Genomic DNA, 16,124 nt, shown 5'->3' on the forward strand with positions numbered 1-16,124 from the left:
ATTCAGCCTCCACCTCCCTCCAGCAGAGGTGGACCCACGGAGCGTAACATAAGACTGACTTCTACTCTCGCGCTTTTGTGTGTGTGTGTGTGTGTGTGTGTGAACAACAGGCCGAATCTGATGTCCCCTGGACCCCTTCCTCTTTTTGGTCTTTCCTCCCACCTCCTTTCTGCTACCTGGAAAGTGCATTTAAGGGCTAGAGCTCTGGCAGCCATTTTGGACCGTGAGGGGTGTTGTGGATTGAATTGTGATCCCCAAAAAAGATATGTTGGAAACCTAACCCTCGGTACTTCCAAATGTGACTTTTATTTGGAAATAGAATCATCGACAGATGGAATTAGTTCAGATGAGGTCATACTGGAGTATGCACGCTGGTAGTCGGTAGGACTGGTGTCATCAGAAGAGAAGAGATACAACAGAGAAGGTCACAAGATGGAGGAAGACTCTGGAGCTTTGCCTGCTACAAGACCCAAACCACACGTGGCCGCCGGAAGCCAGGACAGCCTCGTGTGATAGATTGTCTCTAGAGAGTCGAGCAGCAGGGGCACCTGGGAGGCTCAGCTGGTTGAACATCCGACTCTTGATTTCACCTCAGGTCATGAGTTCAAGCCCCGCGTCGGGCTCTGTGCTGATAGCACAGAGCCTGCTTGGGATTCTCTCTCTTTCTCTGCCCCACCCCCACTTGTTCACTCATGCTCTCTCAAAACAAATAAACATCAAAAAAATAGAGAGTTGAGAAGGAGCACGGCTTACGGACACCTTGAATTTAGACTTCTGCCTCCAGAACTGTGAGAAAATACATTTCTGTTGTTTTAAGGCACCTAATTTGTGATAGGCTGAGCTACAGCCTTAGGGGACTACAAGGGTCTCTGAGGATGGACACTGTGCCGAGGACAGTGCAGCAGAGTCAGAAGGGGCTGGGGCCCCACTGACCACGGGCTGTCACATACTCGGGTCCGACTACCTCCGAGTAGTGATAAACCCCCGTCTCTGTGAGCACGGTGCTTGTTTCGGCCCTTCTGTGAGAAGTAAACAAGTCTGATTCCCGATTGGAGACCGGGTCCCCCCGCTACCTGCAGACTCTGGCCAATTTCTCTGAGTCCACTCCCCACACAGGGCTCCCACATTTCCCCGCGCAGGACGGGCTGGCTGCCTGGAGATCCCTTAGCACAGGCTCCTGGTGCCTCATCGGAGCCCCAGGGGGAAAGAGAGGTACTGCCCCCCCCCCCCCCCGCTGCCTTTCTTGGTGGGAGAAACTTCCCTAACAGCAAGGAGAGCAGCTGGGCTCCAAGGGCAAGAATATTTTTATTGAATGGGGATGCTGGGGCATGTGAGGGGGAGACTCTCAAAGGCCCGGGGCTCTCTGGGTACCCAGCTACAGGTTCCACACTGGCTAGCAGACCCAAGGAGCTGAGACAGCCCAGGGGGCCAGCAGCCTGCATCAAGGGCCCGAGAGTAGGGGGGTGGGCATCAGAGGGTGATCTTGTCCTCATACAGCGACAGCAGCAGCAGGACGGTCCAGCCGCCCAGCAGACCCATGTTGTGCAGCAGGAAGAGGAGCCAGGGCCGCTGGTCCCGCACATGAAGCATGGCTGGAAGCTGAGGAGGAGTTAGGCACAGGTGAGCGACCAGCTCTGAGCCCCTGCTCGGCTCACCCCCAGGGCGGCCGACTCCCGCCCTCCGTCCTGACCATGTCGCAGAGCGCCACGTAGAGGAAGAGGCCAGTGGCCACCGCCAGGATCCAGGCCTCACTGTCCTCTCCAACGTCGACAGCGAGCGCCACGTAGAGGCCGACGAAGGCAGTCAGCGCTGAGGCCAAGTTCAGCAGCAAAGCCCGGCGCACCGACAGCCCCGCGTGCAGCAGGGCGGCGAAATCCCCTGGGGTGGGCGGAGCGGGGGTCAGGCCGAGAGCCCCGCCCACAGCCGGGCAGGCCCCGCCCCTGGCCGGCGGCCGGGTCCCCGGGCCCTGCCTCGCGCGGCTCACCTAGCTCGTGTGGCACCTCGTGGCAGAACACCGCCAGCGAGGTGGCCAGCCCGGTCTTCCAGGAGGACGCGAAGGCGGCGCCCACGGCGAGCCCATCGGCGAAGTTGTGCAAGGCGTCGCCCAGCGTGATCACGTAGGGCAGCAATCTCAGCTCTGCGGGTGTGGTGGACGTGGGTCGGCGCCGACCTGGTCCCCCACCTCGGCGCCCCCACCTCTGCTCCCCCGGCCCGCGCTGGCGCTCTGCACAAATCCGTAGCCCCTAATCCTTCTGGGGCTTCCCTCGGGGCTCACCTGAGCTCAGTCTCCGGGGCTCCGAGCTCAGCAGCTCCGGGCTCTCCTCTGTCACCTGGAGGGGGTAGGTCCGTGTGGATGAGCCCCTGGGCAGGGAGGTGAGGAGGGGCGTGGCGGGGCTGGGTCTCCTGATCAGCAACAGAGGAGGCCATGGACGGAAGCGCTGGGGTGGAGGCGGGGGCGGGGGCGGGGGCAGGGGCAGAAAGGGGTTCTGGCAGGGGAAACTCCATGTGGGATGGAGACATCGGGGAAGGGCCAGCTCACCAGGTCTGCGCGAGAGCCTTCGTGGGGCTGCTTAGGCGGCCGGAGCTCGCTGGGCGCTAGCTGCAGGGACACTCCGTGGCTGTGGCCACCGTGGCTGTGGCTGCAGGGCCCATCCTTTGAGTCCTGTGGGGACAGTGGCTCAGGGCCCGACGGGCCTCCCTGACTCCGCCCCATCCACCCACCACGTCCAGCTCCCACCTGACCTCAGGGTCCAGGGGCAGCAAGAGGTTGAAGAGGTTCTCAAACAGGAAGAAGGTGTAGAGGCCACCCAGCATGGCCACAAGGCGCCAGGTGGACTGTGGGCCAAGGCCCTCCCCGCTGTGCGTGTGCAGCCCTAGCACCTGGGGAGGGAAGGGGGCTTTAAGGCCTGGGGGACTCACCCCTGGGGACAAGGACGGAGAGGCCAGGGAGACAGGAAGGGCTCCAGGAGGATGGGCCTCGAAGGACTGGGCAGGGAAATTCCCGTCTGGGGAGGGAGGGGCAGCGGGCTGACCTTGGGCGTCAAGTGGAGGACGGCATCCCCAGTGAGTGCACCCACAGCCATGCTCAGGAAGGTCTGGATGATGTAGTGGGAGGCAGCGCTGTAGGTGGCACAGGTCAGAAGCAGGAGGCCGAAAATGGCACAGAGGCAGATGAGCAGTGTGGCTAGGGAGCCATATAGATATCCTGGAGAGGGAGCGGGGGCCACAGGGCTGAGATGAGAGCCTTTCTTGCTTCCCAGGGGAGGGTGTCCAAGCAGGGCCCAGGAGCCAGCTCACCAGGGATGCACGTGGTCAGGCTCCGGCCATTCCTCTGCTTATGCTAACCTTTAAAGCCCCATCCCCTACCCATCTAGGCCCCCACACTTCCCTGTGACCCCTCTATTCCCATGCCACTTTCTCTTGCCAGCCCTGGCCCGGCTTTGCCCACCCCTCCCCTAGCCCAGCGGCCACTTCCTCCTCCCTGTGAGGCCCCACCTCTGTGGCACCAGCACCCAGCACCGATGGGTACGGCAAGCAGGCACAACTGGGGAGGCAGGCACTCACTTTCCGCCTGACTGAGCTGGTCCCGAGTGGGGGGACTGGACTGGGGGCTGCAGGCCCCACTTAGCTGCTGCTGGAGCAGGGCCGGGCTCAGTTGGGCCCAGAGCTCTGGAGTCACCCCCGCCTGCTCAGACAGCCCGTACACGGCCATCACTTCACTGGCACTCAGGCATACCTGAGGGGTGGCAGGAAAGGGGGTCGGGGACCTGAGCAGACCCATGAGCCCCCCCACCTCTCCCCAGGACGGTGGTGCATGGGCTGCTCACTGTGTCCCACATGCTGGAGCTGCCGTTAGGGGTGGCAGGGGGCACAGGGCCCTGGTGGTTGGCCCCCTTTCCCAGATGACCATGGTCGCTGTGGTCACTGTGTGTCTCCGCCACTCTCCCTACCCCCAGGCGCCGCATCAAGGCCTCCAGCTCTGGCAGGGGGGACAGAATCACAAAGTGTGTATGGGCTCCAGGCCTGCCCTCCCCAAGGACATGGAGGTCGGGGACTCAGGGTACTCCCAACTCTCTGGCCCCGCCACAGCCTCACCAGCCAGTGTGATGTTGGGATTCTCGCCACTGTGCTGCCGGAACACAAAGTCTACAAAGTACTGGGGGGTCGGCAGGGCATGGAGACAGGACCCACCGCTGACATGGTCCAACAGGGCGGCCAGGACCAGGCCAGGGTTGCTGGGAGCTCCTGCCCCTGCTGCCTCCTCCAGCAGCTGGGGCAGGTCCACACAGGCCTGAGGGAAGGGTCAGGGCTCAGCCTTGCCTGCAGGGTGGCCTTCCTGGCCTCCAGCTCTGCCATCAACCCTAGTGCCCTTGCATGCCACCGACCCCGAGACCCGCCCTAACATGGTGCCAGATCAGGCTTCTCAGAGCACCACCACCTAACCCTGCCAGCCTACGGCCTGTGCTGAGTCTGACCCCTCCCCGAGGGCCCTCCCTATGGGCCCAGGATTCTTCTCAGCCCCTGTCTGATGAGGGCCCCGGGGGCTCCCCAGCTCCCTGTCCTGAGTGGTATCGGACATCCATTTGTGATCCCTCAGCCTCCCAAGTAGGTCCCCAGACTCCCCCAGGTGTCCAGGAAGGCTTTGTGGGATGTTCTGCCCACTGCAGCCAGGCCCAACCTCCCAAGTGGTCTCCTTTCTCCATGGATCCCCTTAGGTCTTCCCCATCTAGTCCCTCTGCCCCACCTACCCAGGCCCTCACCTTCTCTGCAGCAGGCCAGCCAGCAGCCTGGGCCTGAATCCTTTGCAGCAGCCTGCTCAGGCCTGGGGTCAGGGCCTTGGGGCCCTCCAACAGGGCCAAGAGATGGTCAGCACGGGTGGCCCAGCGGCCAGCCTGGACATCTGCACACGTGCCCTTGGGGTCACTGAGGTAGAGGGCAGCGGCGGCACTGAAGCGGGCGATGTGCCTGTGCTCCAGGACTGCCCCCCTGGGGAGCCCTGGCTTCTCAGGCCTGCCCAGGGCCAGGGCATCATCCACAGAGAGGCACTATGGGCAGAGACAGGTGCCTACGGTCAGGAAGCTGCCTGCTTCCCTGTGGGGCCCATACACACTGGTCTCGCCCTCCCCTTCTCCCACCCACCCCTCCATCGTCACTCTCTCACACACTCCCACCGTCACCACCCTCTCGATTACACACGCACACACATACACACACACACACACACAAAAGGGCTCGGGGCAGTGGTCCACCCATCCCAGGGTGGCTTCTTCCCAGAACCACTGCCAGTTTGATGGCCTGGGGACTGACGGAGGAGGCAGCCCTGGGATCCTGGAGCTATATGTATCCGTCACAGCCCCCGATCCTGGGAGCGCAGGCCTGTCTGAACTCAGAGCAGAGGAAGGTGGGCGCTGGCCTGCAGGCAGGGCCTGGGTGCTTGGCCACCCGGCCTCGCCTCGGCCCGCCTCCTGGAGTTTGCCCAGGCCCTTTGCTTCCAGCCCTGGGGCGGAGCGGGCCTGGGCTGGGGGACCCATCGGGTGCGGCAATTACCTTTCCACACGGCCCGTCGGCGCAGTGCACACGGTCCGCCAGTGTATTTAACAGGCTGCCCAGCACCACACGGTCCAGAACACCCTGGCCCGAGGACAGCAAGGTCAGCAGACGGGTAGGCTGAGCTGCCACCATGGTCACCATCAGCACGGAGAGCAGCAGCCCCAGTTGGAGTCGAACCAGGACTGTCATGGTCATGCTGAGGCCCCTGTGCACTCTGTGCTCTGGGGAGGCCGCTGACGCCAGGGCTGGCTGGGGCTCTCGGGTCGCCTAGGGCCGGACTGGGGCTGGGCTCTGACCCGCCCGAACGCGTGGACCTCTCCCAGGTATTTTTCCTGCAGGGCTCTGTGATTGGCTGACTAAGGCACCTCAGGTTAACCATTCCAGCCACAGGTCCTCCCCGAGGTTGGAGCCACTGCCCGTGGGGGGCAAGAGCTGGGCCCCTTCCTCTGCAAGGACAGCCTGGGCATCTGCTAGCTTGTCTGTGGCTCTGCAGAACTGTGGGGCAGGCCTGCGTTTTCTATGCCCGAAGGGTAACCCTCTCTCTAAGGTCTGCCGCCAACAAGGGGGGCCTGGGCCAGAGGTCCCCAACATTCCACCTGAGAGGCCTGAACACACCCCTGCCCCACTCCCCTCCCAGCCCCTTCCCTGCTTGGCTTCCTTGCTTCAGGCAGCTTAGACACCCTCACCCCACCCTTAGCCTTAGGTCCCAGTTGGGGGTGGGGAGGTGGGGCCCTCTTCTCCCATGTGTTGGGGAGTCGTCCTCCCCTTCCCAAACTCTGGGGAAAATGCCTGAGGAAATGGCCAAATCCCCACAGGACACAAGGGGAGCCCACTGGGCCTTCTGCTTGCTGCCTCCTGGCAGAGGTCTCTTGGGCTTTCCTGGCAGGAGGAAGCGGGGCAGGATCCCAAGCTCCAGGCCCAGGGGCTCCAGGGAGGGCTGTGACTGCCAGCTCTGCACCTGCCCCTCCCTGTTGGCTCCGTCTCTGGCCTTTGAACCTCTTGGCTTATCTCTGCCTGGTTGGCAGTGCAGGGGAGGGGCAGGCCCCAGGGAGCCAGCTTGCACCCCTGGCCAGGTCTCAGGGCAGCCTTTGTGGGGTTTTTTTTTTTTTTTTTTTTTTGCTTCCTGGAGGGAGTGTGTGGGCGTCCCCTTCCCCACCTGGTTCAGTTGGCCACTGACCCTGAGCCCTGTGAGGTGTGGTTGGGATGGAAGAGGTGAAGCCCTGGGGCAGCTGGGAGCCAAGGCCCAAGGGACTCTGTCCCCAGAGTCCCGTGGGCCCAGGGCAGGGCCTCATGCTGAGGGCAGAGTCCTGGGCCTGAGGTCGCCACCCCCCCACACACATTCATGCTGGATGACACCACAGTGTGATACCCCTGGGTCCTAAGAAGGGGCTGGGGCAGAGGAGATAGGAAGAGCCTGCCAGGGATTTGGATGATTCTTGGAACCCTGAGTCAGCAAGGAGGGAAGCTGGAGAGATTCAGGCACTCTGAAGACTGTAGGCACAAACTGGCCTTTTTCCTACCCCACTGCACCAGGACCACGGGGCTGGCTGCAGCAGGAATTGGGGACCCGGCTGCTGCCTCAGGCCACCCACTGCTCAAGGGTCTATTAGCTTCTGGGCAAAGATCTCAGACCAGCCTTCTAGGCTGGCCTTCCCAGGCCCCTGGGCTGAGTGGCAGAACCGCCTGAGCCATTGAGGCTTGTGGCTGGCACTCCCTGGGGCAGCCCCTTTGACCTCAGGAACTTCATGCTGGCCCATATTCCTTTGCCTCATGCACCCTCCACCTCTCCCAGCAGATGCCCTCCATCCCAGCCCAGAGCGGCCGCAGAAGGCATCACCAGTGCCCCTGCACATCTGACTGCCCCCTCCCTGGTGCTGGGGTCCCCCTCTGGGTGCTGCACCCTCTCTCGTGTCCCTGGGCCCTTCCTACATCATCCCATCATCCAACACACACACTGCAGTCCCTCCTGTCTTCAAACACACCCGTGTCCATAGCAGCACTAGTTCAACCTCCAAAACACAGAAACAACCCAGGTGTCCACTGAAGGATGGATGGATGGATGAAATACGGTCTATGTAATATAATGGGAACCCTGGCAGGCTCTTCCTATCTCCTCTGCCCCAGCCCCTCCTTAGGACCCAGGGATATCACACTGTGGTGCCATCCAGCAGGAATGGGGGGTGGGGGGAGGGCGACCTCAGCCTTAAAAAGGAAGGAAATTTAGGGGCATCTGGCAGGCTCAGTTGGTACAGCCTGTGACTCTTGATCTCAGTGTCGTGAATTCAAGCGCCACATTGAGGATAGCGCTTTAAAAAATTTTTGACACATGTACAACATGAATAAGCCAATCGCAAAAAAAGAAACCCTGTATGGCTCCACTTGTAGGAGGCACCTAGTCAAAATCTAGGGACAGAAGGCAGGATGGTGGCGGCCAGGGGCTGGGGAAGGGGAACGGGGAGTTAGTGTTTACTGAGGACAGTTTCTGTCTGGATGTGGTGATCGCTGTACAGCATTCTTAGTGTACTTCATGCCGCCGAGCTTTAAAACGTTTAAAATGGCCGGGGCGCCTGGCTGGCTCAGTCGGTAAAGCGTGTGGCTCTTGATCCCAGGGTTGTGGAGTTCAAGCCCCACAAAAAAAAAATAAAATCTTTACCAAAAAAGGCAAATTTTGTGTTGCGCTTAATTACAATAAAAACAAAAAACCGTATCGACCAAAACAACCCCCGTTGCCCCTTCAGCTGCCATCGACATCAGGATCTGGGGTCTCTGGCACTGGCAGTCTCTTCCAGGCTCCCCTGAAGCCCCCCCTCCCCAATCCTGTCAAAGTCCCCGAGGGCTCCCCAGGCCTCTTAGTGGCGAGTTTCCCCATCTCAGTCTGCCCTGGACCCAGCTGCTTGTCCGCGGCTAGGACGTCTCTGGGTTTCCTTGGCCCCAGCCATCCCTTCTTCAGCTCCTTTGTGGTGTTTCTATCCCCAACCTCCAAGTGTGACAGTACCAGTCGCAGGGCCTCTTGGGTACAGTTCCTGGCACCTATCAGAGTGAGTTTTTGCCATGGAGCTAAAAAGCCTTCATCGTGTTCACTTCCTTCATTCTGAAACTCCAGCTTCTGATGTCCAGCCACCCACCTGATGCCCTTGGCCAGCTGACACAATTCGATTCCGCCTATGCCGACAGCTCTGGCCACACCCTCACGGAGCCCCTCTTGGTGCAGGTGTCCACATGTCCACAGGAGCTCCTCCGTCTAGCTGTCCTAGTGCAAGGCCTGGGTGTTCACCGCACACCGCATCCAGCCCAGCAGCAAACATTGTGGGTGTGACACACAGCACGGCCCACGCCCAGAACCCAAGGACCCTTCTCTGCCCCCCCAACCCCCAATGGGCCAGGCCCCCCATGCCAGTCACCTCTCTCTGCTGTCTTTCCCTACTAAGACCCAAAGGACATGGGGCACGCCTCCGCTCTGAGGCCCCTGCTGGCATCCAGGGCTCCAGGTACAATCCCAAGTCCTCACCTGGCCTCTCTGCCCCCCTTCTTCCAAATGGCTCTCTACTCCTCTCTTCCTTGCCGACTCTGCTATCCTTGACCGCCTGCCCCGTGCAAAATGGCACCTCCCCAACTGGCAGCCAGTTCACACACAGACAACTTTATCACCATCCGAAATACTACACACCTTATTTAATTGCCTTTAATGCTACAGACACCCAGAAGTACCACTAGGAAAAAGGAATGCTACAATTAAGCTCTAGCCTGTCCCTCATCCCGATGCCATAGTTGCCAAAACGTGACACGATGCACCCTGGAATCCAGAGGCTTGGTCTGTGGCTTGCTGCCAGCTGCCTGTGAGGAGGTGGCTGTGACGCCGGGGGCCAGGGCTTCTGCAGGGTTGACAGCCCCTGGCCTCGCAGCAGGTGCAGTAAACACTGGTAACTGAGCCAGCATCGGCCTGTGAACACCCGTGTCCCCACCCGAGGACTGTTGCTTCCCCCACCTGACCTTGCTCCCGAGCAAGGGACACCCTCTGTGGTGGGCAGGACAAACTGTCTGTCCCGTGAGTCATCTACTGGGGCCCCGGTGAACTACTACAAGGACAAGGCCCTGCAGTGGCCTGTGGCGTCCCCCAGGGCAGGGAGAGGTACCGGGGGCAGCACAGCAGTGCTCTGGCCCCCCAGCTGCTTAGAGCTCTCAGGTGAAGGGTGGGGAAGCAGATGTGAAAGGCAGCCTCCTCTGTGGTCAGATTCAAGCCTTACCTGGCCCCTGCCCCCAATCACCCAGGGAAGCTGGCGTCAGACCCTTTCCTGAGGAACGGGCCACACGTTCAGAACCTCTGTGCTCCAGCGAGGCAGGATCCCACCCGAGGCCCAGAGGGAAGACAAAAAGGCAGGGCGGGCCCGGCTGGGGGAGGGCAGCCACAGCAGGCATGGGGGGGGGGGGTCAGAAAGCATCTTTATTGTGGGGAGGGCAGGGACAGAGCTCTGGGGTGGACGGACACACAGACGGAAGAGCTGCTATGAACAGCAAGGCGCATGCAGACCATCCAGGGGTCGAGCGTGGAGCGCAGCCGCGGCCCCTCCACCGGGCCCACCGGAGAGCCTTCCTCCCCAGACCCCGGGACAGGGGGCCTCAGGCATGCAGGAAGCGGTTGAAGGCGTTGTAGGCCGACTCCAGGTCAAAGAGCATCTGGCGCACCTGGGAGTCATCTAGCTCATCAGAGGCCGACATGCCGCTCAGGGTCTGCAGCCTGTGGGAGCACAGCACTGAGGTGTGTGCACGGGAGGGGCTCCTCGGTCCTTGACGGGGCAGGGAAGTCTCGGGCAGGGATGCTCACCACTGGCTGACGGTCTGGCGGCCCTCGAAGTCGGGGGGCAGGTGGCTCATGCGGTGCATGGTCTCCATCAGCTCCCGCAGATCAGGCTGGATCTGTGGACAGGACGCTCGGCTTCCTCTGCCAGGAACCCTCTCCTACCCCCGCCCCTGCCACTCCCTTCTCCAAGCCACCCCTCCATCCCTCTGTCCCCTCCGGGAGCCGCACCTCATCCATGGCACGGATCTCCAGGCGCAGTTTGTCCATAACCGTGATGAAGAGCTGGGAAGAAGTGTGTGTGTGAGGTACCACAGACCCGCCGTAGGGGCTCAGGGTGGGGGACTCCTAGCAGCTCGCGGGCCTGGTTCCTCTGCGGGGCCAGGCCCAGGTCAGCCCCCACCCAGCCCGTCTGGCCCGTTGTCTCCCTCCTCAGCCTCTCTCCTTGGCGATCTGGTCACTGGGTGCCTGCTGGACCCCCCTGTTCCCATAGCCCATGAGCTCTCCTCTAGGCCACCTGGCCCACAGGGTTTTGGCTAGGCCTCCTGGAGCTGTGGGTGCATGGGAACCCTGGCTGCACTGACCCTCGGTGCCTCCCACAGGGGTCTCTTGGATGCTGCCCAGGGAGAAAGTCCTGCCCACCCCTCATTCCTAACTGTGAAGACCCCCTCCTGGTGTGTGTGAGGGCTGCGCAGCCCTGGGAGCGCCGGGCTTCTGAGTACACGGTGGCCACGGCAGGCAGCGTTGGCCCCCCTGACCTCTCGTAGGCCCCCGAGGCCGCAGGAGCCCCCCTGGCCCCTCCTAGCTCCCCGAGGCCGCGGGAGCGCACCGAGACCACGTCTGCAATGCAGCGGTTCAGGTTGCCCTTGTCGTCTTTGATGGTGATAGGACGGTCCTCTTTGATCCTCTCCATGGCGAGTGGGCAGTCCAGCTGAGGGAGGGCGGGTACCATGGGTACTGGGCCTCACAGGGCAGCTGGCCAGACCCTCCCCAACAGCACCCACACCTCCCGCCTGCTGTTCCCCGGGAAATGGAGGGGCCAGCTCACTCACACGGAACTTGCGGCAGAATTCATCAATGGAGCTGATTTCTGCGCCCTGAACCTGCCGGAAGGCGGCTTTGTACTGGACCAGGAGCCGAGAACAGGCTGCAGTGTACCTAGGGAGAGGGCCAGGCTGCTGCCCTCAGTACAGGCTAGCCCTGCCCACACCTCCTCTCTCTCTCGGCCCATCCAGACACAGGGCAGCTCTGAGAGATCAGAGATGGGCCACGAAGGCTGAGGCTTCCCTTGGAGTCTAAATACAAGACCTTGGGAGGACAGTAAGCAGAAGAGGGAAGTGGCCCAAATATGGCTGGCTGCCCCACGGGATGAGCCCAGACCCAGGCAGAAGCCTGGCCAGCCCCCTCTTCTGGAATACACTGGCCACACCTCCACATCGACAGCTTGTGGACCTACAAGGCAGGCCTATCTCACTGAACACAGGCCCCGTGTATCTCCTAAGTGCCAGGCCTGGCCAACAACGCCTCACATGCTGACCTCCCTGACCCTTCTGCTTGCCTTCTGAAGCCCTTTTGTCAATGAGGACATCTGTGCCCAGGGAGAGCCCCCGGCGCAGGGGGAACCCCCGACCAAGGTGGTGGACAGGTCTCTCCTCCTGAGACACTTCTGTACCACGACTAGGACTTCCTGGCTGAGACGGTGCCAAAGCCACAAGCACCCAGGGGCAGCCTCCTTGTGCTGGGTGGTTCCCACAGGAGTGGACCCCCTCACAGCCTGGAGGAGGCAGGAACCATACGAATCCCCAGCTCAGGCCTCAGACCCCTGCTCTTGCTTCCTCCTGAGCACCCAAGCCCTGGAAGGCAGAAACAAGCTTCCACAGACTGGCTCTTATCACCGGTGCAAGGTCAGCGAGCTCTCACTCGTTGGGGGTGACGCAGTCCTTGATGTATGCCTTCTCCAGAGCCTGCATTGTCTTCACAACCGCAAACAGCTCCGCCATGTTGTCATATCTGAGGACAGTGTGTCCATCAGGCCACGGCTACCAAAGCCCAGGGAGGGCACTAGCCCTCCCAGGGTGAAGCTGTGGCAGAGCTCTGCATTTCAGCGGCCTCTCCCCCCCTGCCCCAGCAGAGGCTCCTTGGGAACTGTTTCGCCAGCCTGACCCCAGGATGGGGGTGGTCCAGAGGTTGGGGGAAGTCACTCAGGGGAGGCAGGTGAACATGGTGTGTGTGTGTGTGTGTGTGTGTGTGTGTTGGGTGGGGGCAGTCCAGGGGCGGGACTCACTTCTCCCGTTCCCGGGCGTTCTTGTACAGCTTCACCTCCTATTGGAGAGAGGACAGCGTGTCAGCCCATGGTACCAGGGTGGCTGCGGGGTCTAGGTGAGGCTCACACAGGCGCTGGCCAATGCTGGCCAGGTGGACATCTGCCACTCACCTCATATAGCTCCGGCTTGTTTCCAGGGGCTGCAACAGAGCAGAGAGCTAGCCAGCTGGCCACAAAGGCAACCCCAGGGGGCTTGTCCACTGGCCCTAATCCCAGCCCCATTTCATTAGCCCACCCAAGGCCTCACCCTGTGAAACATCCCAAAGAGCCCAGAGGGAGCTGGAAGATAGAATTCTACTCCCAGCACCCCACCAACTTGTCGCGGGGTGGGGGACCTGAGCACACGACATTCCTCTGGAGCCAGGGAGACACATGCCAGGCCTGGCTCCTCATTCCACCGCTGCTCCTCAGTTACCTCACTCTACAGCAGGGTCACCACACCTTGCTTACGGTGCAGGGACAGGGCACAAATGATGTTTGTCACATGCTTTGTGACCTTTCCCCTGGCTTGACTCCAGGATACCCAGAACCCCCTGAGGTTCCAGCCACACTAAAGCTCTTATCTTTGTGCCAAGTGGGTCCCACCTGGAGGTCATCTCTGGGCCCCCTGGTGATAAACTGCACCAGTCCCTAGCTGCCCACTGAGGCTTGTATGGGGGAGACACTTATAGCTCCTCCCCCACCCCCCCAACCCTTGGCCTCTGCAGCAGGGCCTGAAAGCCTGGACCCTCTGGGTCCCTGGGTCCAGCTTGGGCCACACTCACCTCCCATGCCTGGAGTGGCTGGGATCCCGTGAAACATCTTGTAGGGCTCAGGTGGCCACCGCAGAGACCTGGGGAGTAGAGCCAATGCCAAATCAAAGGTGACCCCTAACACCCCTGGGTCTCATGTGCTGGACCTCATGAAGAGCTTCCCTGCCCTCAGCAGAGTCAGACAAGAGATAGCTGAGATAAGGGAACTGAAGAACTCCATGAATATCTGCTTTTTTGTTTCCTTTTCTGCTCTTATTCTTGCTAGCACCTATACCCCTGCCTTGCACATGCCTTGTAGCACAAACAATGTATGTCTACCTTGTAAAGGTCAGGAAGTTAATAATTTGTTTGGAGTCAGCACAGTAGATAACATCTGAAGAGTGACCGGGCAAGGCTGTCCTGTGCATATTCCAGGCCATTGACATGGGACTTTAGACATCTTGATGCCAAGACCCCCAGGATATGTCTTTGTCCTGACCAATGTCTGGATGCCTGAGAGGACATAACCCTCAATAAAAACTCCTGACCCCAACCAGAGACTCACTATTCTTTGCTTTCCGAATTTCCCAGATGCTCCCTCTGCTATGCTCTGTCAGTTATGCTATTCAATAAACTCTGTTCTCACTTCCTTCTGGCTCACGTTTGATTTCTAACCTGTGTGAAGGTAAGGACCCTCTTGGCTGGTCCAGCAGGGACCCCCTCTGAGCCCCTGGACCTGGCCTGCCTACATCATAGTGATGAACACACAAGGTATTACGTGCTGTGGTAAGAACACCAGTTCTGCCCTAGAGACTGTCAGGAGGAAGTGGGTGCTGAGGAGCATCTCAGGAGAGGAGAGACCAGTGGCGAGGGGTGGGGGTGCACTGAAAGATGCAAGGCAGAAGATAAGAAGGTGGCAAGTTTCAGAAGACCTGGGGAGGAGCATTTGGGCAGAGAGAAAAGCGTAAATAACACAAGGCCTTTCAGAGAAATGCAGTGAGAGGGATAGACAAGTGGGGGACAGAGCTTTCCGAATGAGGATGGAGGTGGAACCAAGGTACACAGCTCTGGCGATCAGAACTGAGTTTTATACTAACGCAGCGGGACTCGCTGACGGATTAAACATAAGCTCTTGGGGCTCCCAGTGAGGAAGTGGGCTGAGCAAGAACAAAAGCATGAGGCCGCTGGGAGGGTCCTGCCCACTCAGGTAGTTGATGCAGTGCCTAGAGTCAGTTTCAGCCATGCTTTGGACGTGAAACCAAACCCACTGAAGAAGTATTTGAAACAGAATGTTAATTGAAAAGGAATCAAGAGGGGCGCCTGGGTGGCGCAGTCGGTTAAGCGTCCGACTTCAGCCAGGTCACGATCTCGCGGTCCGTGGGTTCGAGCCCCGCGTCAGGCTCTGGGCTGATGGCTCGGAGCCTGGAGCCTGTTTCCGATTCTGTGTCTCCCTCTCTCTCTGCCCCTCCCCCGTTCATGCTCTGTCTCTCTCTGTCCCAAAAATAAATAAAACACGTTGAAAAAAAAATTAAAAAAAAAAAAAAGAAAAAGAAAAGGAATCAAGAACAAGTCCCCTCTTTCTGGCCCAATGACAGTCACGTGAGCTGAGTCGGAAGAGATGGAAAAGGAGCAGGCTCCCAGGAATGCTCGCCCTGGCGCTGTTGTGTGGGGTTCCAGAGGCTCCACAGTCATCCAGGGTGTGCTGAGGCAGTTCAGGCCAGAGGAGAAGCCAGGCTAGCTAGCACCGCTGACGCCTGACACTGGGGGTAGGTGGTGTCACACAGGGGACGATTAACAGGGGAACGAAGAGAGAAAGCAGCCCAGGCTGGAGCCCTAGGGTACCCAGGGATCAGAGGGACCAGAGGGAAAGGGTTAAGGAGCACTTCTCCGAGGGAGGGATCTTGTCAGGGAAGGCAGATGCATTACAGAAGTCCAGCGGGTGGCAGCTGGGAGACTACTCAGCAACCCATCCAGAACTTCTAAGAGGGGGTGCCCGGGCGAAGAGTACTGAAGAGTGGAGAAATAAAGGAAAGAAAGCGCCTGCAGTTCTACGGTGGGATTCGACTCTGTCGCGAAAACGAATGTCCCCTAGCTACAAACGAACATACAGCTAAATCTCAGAAGCCGGACACTGAACCGAAAAGCGAGTTTCTAGATAATGCCCACATTTGACTGTGTAGATGCCGCCCAGGCTGCCCCCGGGTCCAAGCGAGCAATGAGGCGCCCCGAGTGGGGCGGACCGTGGGGGTGAGGCCCGACCGGATGCGGAGGGTGCACGCGGGGTCCGCGTGCGGCTCGGGACCGACCGACACCCGCGGGACACACCTGGGGCTCCCGCCTGCTGGGAACGCCGCTCTCAGGGGCGCCAAGCCCGGGGAAATGGCTTCGCAACGCCGGGCGGGGCCGGGACTAAAGAGACTACCCCAAGATGAGGAATGAGGTGCCTGGGCGCGAAGGGAACCCTGTGCGACAAGACGACGCGCACGGACCTAGCCCAGCGGCCTTTTCCCATCCGGCTCAGCCGGCCCTTCCTAGTTCGCCCCACCCGGCCCGGGGTACCTGCGCTCGCTCTGCCCGTCGGGGGGACCCGCGGCGCCGCGCTCCCAATCGACCGCTCGGCGCTCTCTTTGACGTTTGCGCCTGCGCAAGCATTTACCCCTAGCTCCCGCAATCTACGCTCGATCACCAAGGTCTGCCCCTGAGCACACTTCCCTCCCAATCGACT

The 16,124-nt window shown here is 60.4% G+C and overlaps 2 protein-coding genes across 4 annotated transcripts; both read right to left on the reverse strand.

The window, feature by feature from the left end:
• Positions 1-1,298: 1,298 nt before the first annotated feature.
• Positions 1,299-5,745, reverse strand: SLC39A4 (solute carrier family 39 member 4). Of its 2 annotated transcripts, XM_042973368.1 has the most exons (12): positions 5,548-5,745; positions 4,761-5,045; positions 4,096-4,291; positions 3,828-3,979; positions 3,565-3,736; positions 3,033-3,205; positions 2,743-2,880; positions 2,540-2,662; positions 2,276-2,330; positions 1,985-2,137; positions 1,691-1,878; positions 1,299-1,599 (listed from the first exon to the last, which is right to left on the reverse strand). In XM_042973368.1, the coding sequence occupies exons 1-12, from the start codon at positions 5,743-5,745 to the stop codon at positions 1,471-1,473; spliced, it is 1,962 nt and encodes a 653-aa protein (XP_042829302.1). In that variant the 3' UTR covers positions 1,299-1,470. The 2 variants fall into 2 exon arrangements, with proteins under 2 accessions (XP_042829302.1, XP_042829303.1); XM_042973369.1 differs by lacking the exon at positions 4,761-5,045 and having other exon boundaries at positions 5,548-5,739.
• A 4,226-nt stretch (positions 5,746-9,971) lies between these two features.
• On the reverse strand, positions 9,972-16,078 carry VPS28 (VPS28 subunit of ESCRT-I). Of its 2 annotated transcripts, XM_015541791.2 has the most exons (10): positions 15,959-16,072; positions 13,433-13,500; positions 12,780-12,808; positions 12,630-12,667; positions 12,266-12,355; positions 11,398-11,503; positions 11,175-11,276; positions 10,577-10,630; positions 10,373-10,464; positions 9,972-10,285 (listed from the first exon to the last, which is right to left on the reverse strand). In XM_015541791.2, exons 2-10 carry the CDS (start codon positions 13,467-13,469, stop codon positions 10,168-10,170), a joined length of 666 nt encoding a protein of 221 aa, XP_015397277.2. In that variant the 5' UTR covers positions 13,470-13,500; positions 15,959-16,072; the 3' UTR covers positions 9,972-10,167. The 2 variants fall into 2 exon arrangements, with proteins under 2 accessions (XP_015397277.2, XP_042829096.1); XM_042973162.1 differs by lacking the exon at positions 12,266-12,355 and having other exon boundaries at positions 15,959-16,078.
• Between the last annotated feature and the right edge of the window lie 46 nt (positions 16,079-16,124).

This window comes from Panthera tigris, chromosome F2 (assembly GCF_018350195.1).
Source record: "Panthera tigris isolate Pti1 chromosome F2, P.tigris_Pti1_mat1.1, whole genome shotgun sequence".
Taxonomy (NCBI): domain Eukaryota; kingdom Metazoa; phylum Chordata; class Mammalia; order Carnivora; family Felidae; genus Panthera; species Panthera tigris.

Excerpts from the sequence above, each read along its gene's own strand:
- SLC39A4 (XM_042973368.1), bottom strand. The coding sequence starts at position 5,745 with ATGACCATGACAGTCCTGGTTCGACTCCAACTGGGGCTGCTGCTCTCC. Across the intron at positions 3,980-4,095 it reads TCCCAACATCACACTGGCTG|AGCTGGAGGCCTTGATGCGG; the intron begins GTGAGGCTGTGG and ends CCCCCCTGCCAG. Across the intron at positions 1,600-1,690 it reads ACGTGGCGCTCTGCGACATG|CTTCCAGCCATGCTTCATGT; the intron begins GTCAGGACGGAG and ends ACTCCTCCTCAG.
- VPS28 (XM_015541791.2), bottom strand. The coding sequence starts at position 13,469 with ATGTTTCACGGGATCCCAGCCACTCCAGGCATGGGAG. Across the intron at positions 12,668-12,779 it reads ACAAGCCGGAGCTATATGAG|GAGGTGAAGCTGTACAAGAA; the intron begins GTGAGTGGCAGA and ends TCTCTCCAATAG. Across the intron at positions 10,631-11,174 it reads GCATTGCAGACGTGGTCTCG|CTCTTCATCACGGTTATGGA; the intron begins GTGCGCTCCCGC and ends ACTTCTTCCCAG.